Source organism: Perognathus longimembris, chromosome 28, assembly GCF_023159225.1.
Source record: "Perognathus longimembris pacificus isolate PPM17 chromosome 28, ASM2315922v1, whole genome shotgun sequence".
Classification (NCBI taxonomy): Eukaryota; Metazoa; Chordata; class Mammalia; order Rodentia; family Heteromyidae; genus Perognathus; species Perognathus longimembris.
The window spans coordinates 60,749,844-60,755,405 of record NC_063188.1 but is presented as its reverse complement, the minus strand read 5'-3'; the positions used below and the strand labels follow the sequence as shown (position 1 = coordinate 60,755,405).

General features: G+C 40.9%; 1 protein-coding gene across 1 annotated transcript in view; it reads left to right on the top strand.

The window, feature by feature from the left end:
* The window catches only part of Taf1 (TATA-box binding protein associated factor 1), a 103,780-nt gene extending 98,511 nt beyond the window's left edge, over nt 1-5,269 (top strand). Inside the window, exon 38 of the mRNA XM_048335807.1 lies at nt 4,443-5,269. Coding sequence (XP_048191764.1) covers nt 4,443-4,539 — 97 coding nt within the window. The 3' untranslated portion in view covers nt 4,540-5,269. The remainder of the gene's footprint in view (nt 1-4,442) is intronic.
* The last annotated feature ends 293 nt before the right edge of the window (nt 5,270-5,562 follow it).

Sequence of the window (5,562 nt, the reverse complement as noted above, 5' to 3'; positions counted from 1 at the left end):
ATAGCCTAGTGGCAAGAGTGCCTGCCTCGGATACACGAGGCCCTAGGTTCGATTCCCCAGCACCACATATACAGAAAACGGCCAGAAGCGGCGCTGTGGCTCAAGTGGCAGAGTACTAGCCTTGAGCGGGAAGAAGCCAGGGACAGTGCTCAGGCCCTGAGTCCAAGGCCCAGGATTGGCCAAAAAAAAAAAAAAAAAAAAAAAAAATAAGATGCTAAACTAACTACTAAAAGAGAGAATGAGAAACTAGAAACAAGCTAAATGTCTCTCTATCCATAGTAGAGACAGATTGAATGATACTGTATGTTTAATCAGTAAAGTGCAATTGTTAATGAGGAAAATATGTGTGGGATTTTTTTCCAGTCCTGGGATTTGAACTCAGGGTCTGGGCACTGTCCCTAGCTTCTTTTTGCTAGCACTCTACCACTTGAGCCACAGCACCATTTCTGGCTTTTTCTATATATGTGGTGCTGAGGAATGGAACTCAGGGCTTCATGTATGCGAGTCAAGCACCCTATCACTAGGCCATATTCCTACCCCAGAAAATATGTTATAGTAAACAAAGATATTCTTGAAAATAATAGTCACAGAATAGTGGGTAGACTTTAATAATTTTTCATTTATTTTGGGGGACAAAGAATAAAGACCCATTTTTGTGTACTTAAGAGAATATACAAAAATATTGGGCAAGAGGCAACTCAGCCTTAACACTCATGGGGCTTGTGCTTTCCTCTGAACCCTTCTATTTAAGGGGATTTTTGGTGTGGTGCTGTTGAGTTGTTTTGTTTGCTTGCTTTGTCTGCCATAATAGTGAGTGAGTTGGAGCTGACTGGAGATCGTTCAGTGAATTATTTACTGAGCATTCAATCCACAAGGGAAATATTGTTCTCTTCTTTTTTTCTGATACTAGGGTTTAGACTCAGGGCCTTACACTTTTTAAGGAGGCATAGGAAGTATCTACTTGAGCCCTATCCCTAGTAGATAGTGCTCAATTTAAATGGTACCAATTTATTGTGATTTTTTTTTTTTCTCAAGAGGTACTTAACAGGGCTCTCAAGAAGTAGAAGCACAAAACACTCTATACCATTCCGGTGTTAGACAAGTCCATACAAGATTGTGGTAAATGTTAAAATACATGGTGTACTTTGAAGGTACAAAAAAGGATGGAGGGGGATGTAAACAGACCCCAGAGCTGAAGGAGACATTCTCAAAGATGACTAGTAGGAATTCGCCAAAGAAGGCGCTGGGTTTGGGGAATAGGATGTGCAAAAAGCTTGCAACTGGAAAATAATGAGGGATGACTAAGCATGATTCACATGGGTAGAGCTGACAGATATTGAAACTACAACTAGCAAGGGTTTAGGTCCTGAAGAAATGTGAGAATTCTGGACTTCATTGTAAAAGCTATAGGGGCTGGGAATGTGGCTTAGTGGTAGAGTGCTTGCCTAGCATGCATGAAGCCCTGGGTTTGATTTCTTAGCACCACATATACAGAAAAGGCCAGAAGTGTCACCATCGCTCAAGTGGTAGAGTGTTAGCCTTGAGCAAAAAGAAGCCAGGGACAGTGCTCAGGTCCTGAGTTCAAGCCCAAGGACTGAAAAAAAGAAGCTATATGGAAGCCTGTGGCTCATGCCTATAATCCAAGCTATTCTGGAGGCTGAGATCTGAAGATCATGGATTGATGCCAGCCCTGGCAGGAAAGTTTGTGAGACTCTTATCTCTAATTAACTACCAGGAGAGCAATAATTAGAGCTGTGGCTTAAGTGGTAGAGAGTTGGTCTTGAGCAAAATAGCTCAGGGACAGTACCTAGGCCCTGAGTTTAAGCCCTAGGACTGGCTTATCTCTCTCTCTCTCTCTCACACACACACACAGATACAGAAGTATGTGGAAACCAGGATATGTGATTTTTTTTTGTACCAGTACTGGGACTTGAACGCGGGGCCTAGTCATTGTCCCAGAGCCTTTTTTTTTTTCCTAAGGCTAGTGCTCTCATGAGTCTCAGCTCCACTTCCAGTTTTTTTGTGTTTGTTTGTTTTTTCAGGGCAGGGTAGTTAATTGGAGATCAAAATCTCATGAACTTTTCTCCTCTGCCTGACTTTGAACCATGATCCTCAGATCTCAGCCTCCTGAGTAACTAGTATTTTAGATATGAGCCACTGGCACCTGGCTAGGATTATGTATTTTGATGGAAACCAATGGAGGAGAATTTCAAAGAGTCACAGAGTGATCTGAAGTCTCCAGTACTTACAGAAAGAGCAATCAAATAAGATCTGAAATTTGTCATTTGGATTTGGCAATTGGTGAACCAGATGGCAAGTGGCTTGAAGAATCAGATACAAGGAAATAAAAACAATTTCTCAGCTTGATAAAAGCTAGTACTCACTATGCAAGCCTCTCTGCAGAGAGTTCCACTTACCTAACCTCGTCTAATTATGAACCACCTATGAGAATATGTATCATTTTCATTTCACAAATCAGAAAAATTGTTCAGTCACACAGGGGGATATACTAGAAGCCAGCTTTTAAATTAAAGCCAGAAAGATGAGTATTGGAATATTGGAGGCGTGTGTGTGTGTGTGTGTGTGTGGTAGTAGTAGTAGCAGTTGTTGTTACTGGAAGGATCTTCAAAATCGTGCTTTGGGCTGGGAATGTGGCCTAGTGTTAGAGTGCCAGCCTAGCATGCATGAAGCCCTGGGTTCAATTCATCAATTCCACATAAACAGAAAAAGCTGGAAGTGGCACTGTGGCTCAAGTGGTAGAGTGCTAACCTTGAGCAAAAGAAGCTCAGAGACAGTGCCCAGGCCCTGAAATCAAGCCCCAGGGCTGGCAAAACAAAAAAACCTTATTTCTAGGCACTATAGGCCCTACTGCGAAGGTTTGTCTTTGTCCTAAAAGTAATGAATAACATTTCTATGGAAGTTAGGTAGAGCCTGGGAAGGTGATCTCAAAACATTATTTTTTTCTATTGACCATTAAGTTCCTCCACCCCAATTTCAAGATCTTAACACCACAAGATATACAAATCACAGTATTTGCTAAATACAAGCTATTTATAGTGAAGTGTGTCTGTAGTCACAGCTAAACTTTAGGAGGCGGAGGCAGAGGGATCAACTTGTTGCTTGAGTCCAGGAGCTTGAGGCAACATAGTGAGACTCTGTCTTAAAGAAGAAAGATCAGAGTCTGGGAATGTGGCTGAGTTGGTAGAGCATGCCCAGCATGCATGAAGCCCTGAGTTCAATTTCTCAGCACCACATAAACAGAAAAACCTGGAAGTGGGGCTGTGGCTCAAGAGATAAGAGTGTTAGCCTTGAGCAAAAAAGCTCAGGTACAGCACTTAGGCCCAGCCTGAGTTCAAGCCCCTGGACTGACACAGAATTTTTAAAAGGCCAAAAATATTGTTAAATATAATAACTTTCCCCTTCCCCCACCTTTGAAGGCAAACAACTGTTACACTTTCTTTTGAGCTCTCTTCCCTGCTGTACTTCTGAAAAAAAAAAACCCACTTGATCTGGGGGTGGTAGTTCATTCTTTTTCTTTTCTTTCTTTTTTTTTTTTTTTTTTGCCATGGACTCAGGGCCTGAGCACTGTCCCTGGCTTCTTTTTTGCTCAAGGTTAGCACTCTGCCACTTGAGCCACAGCACCACTTCTGGCCGTTTTCTATATATGTGATGCTGGGGAATTGAACCCAGGGCTTCATGTATAGAGTCAAGCACTCTTGCCACTAGGCCATATTCCCAGTCCCAGTCGTTCATTCTTGTAGTCCCAGCACCAACGAGGCCAAAGCAGAAGACTAAAAAAAAAAGGAAAAGAAAATACTGATTCATAGGCACTAATTCGGTCTTTTTGAGTCAGAATAGAGAAAAAGGGAGGTAGTCTGTTTATGTTAGAGGCACAAGTGACTTCTTTCTGAGTGGCATTAGAGATCAAAATCAGGGACTCACATATGCTAGACAAGCATTCTACCACTGTGCCTCCAATCCTTCATGTGATTCTCACTTTGTGTGTTCAAGTATTGGGGCTTGAACTCTGGGCCTCACACCCCCCTTTAGATTTTTTGCTCCAGGCTGGTACTCTGTCACTTGAGCCATACCTCCACTTCTTGTTTTTTGCTGGTTAATTGAAGAGAAGAGTCCAATGGATTTTTCTGCCTGAGTTGGTCTCAAACTGTGATCCTCAGATCTCAGCCTCCTGAGTAGCTAGGATTGCAAGCCTGAGCCACCAGCACCCAGCTCACAATCATATATTTTTTAAATTATCAGGCATATTGTTACAAATTGAACTTCTGCTTTTTGGTTAATAACTTGTCAAGATCTTTTTAACATAATTATTCTTACTATTTTATGTTTTACTATAAATTTTATGCATAATGGACAATTAAAATTATATATAAATTATAATTTCTACGGTTTAAAAATCGCTTTTTGAAATTTTGCCTGTGTAGGTTTCGATTTACTACATTTTGGGAACATGGAATCCAGTATTGTCAGGCAGCACCATTATTTCGGATTTTCAACTTTCTCAGATATAATTCATCCTGATTTACATTAAAATAAAAATGTTTGCTTATATACTGTGTTTGTGAGCCTATATCCTATATAGTAAAAAAAAAAAGTTGGGTAATATATAACATGTAAAACATAGATAAGCAGAGTAAGCTGAATTAACTTACATCCTAATACGTAGAGGACTTTCATAGCAATGATCCCAAGATTACCCCTTTTCTGTTCTCTTATTCCTCTAAAACCAGCACTACTTAGGGAAGAAAATAGCTATATTGGAAAAGCAAATAAATGGTCAAAGTAGAAAGATCATTAAATACTTAAGAGTAAGTGCCAGGGATACTTGGCTTCAATTTCTTTACTTAAAATATATCAGTAAATATTAGCATAGTGCTAAGCATATGTTCTGACCATGTGGACAACAGTTTAAACCCTAGACATACACATCTCCCCCCCCCAATCGAACCCAGGGCCTTATGCATGCTAAGAATATGCTTTACCACTGTGCTACCACCTCCTTAACCCTAAACAGTCTTGTTTATTTCCTACCCAAAACAGAGAAGGAGGTTAAATAAGCTTTCACAGTGAAGAAAAATAGAGGGAGGGACTGTTGCATCTTTTCTAAGCCTGGAAATTATAGAGACCCTTCCCCCTTCACCTTCTCCAATCCCTAATTCAGACAGTTTGATAAAGTTTCTCCAGTATCACAAAATTTCTTAGATCGCAACACTTAAATTCATAACCAGTCATTTCTTTTGCCAGTCCTGGGGCTTGAACTCAGGGTCTGAGCACTGTCCTTGAGCTTCTTTTGCTCAAGGCTAGCACTCTACCACTTGAGCTACAGCGCCACTTCTGGCTTTTTCTGTTTCTGTGGTACTGAGGAATCCAACCCAGGGCTTCATGCATGCTAGGTAAGCACTCTACCACTAGGCCACATTCCCAGCATGATCTATCATATTAATGAGGAACTTCCAGCCTTTGAACTTTGTTTTTTTTCTTTTCTTTCTTTTTTTTGCCAGTCCTGGGGCTTGGAACTCAGGTGCTGTCCCTGGCTTCTTTTTG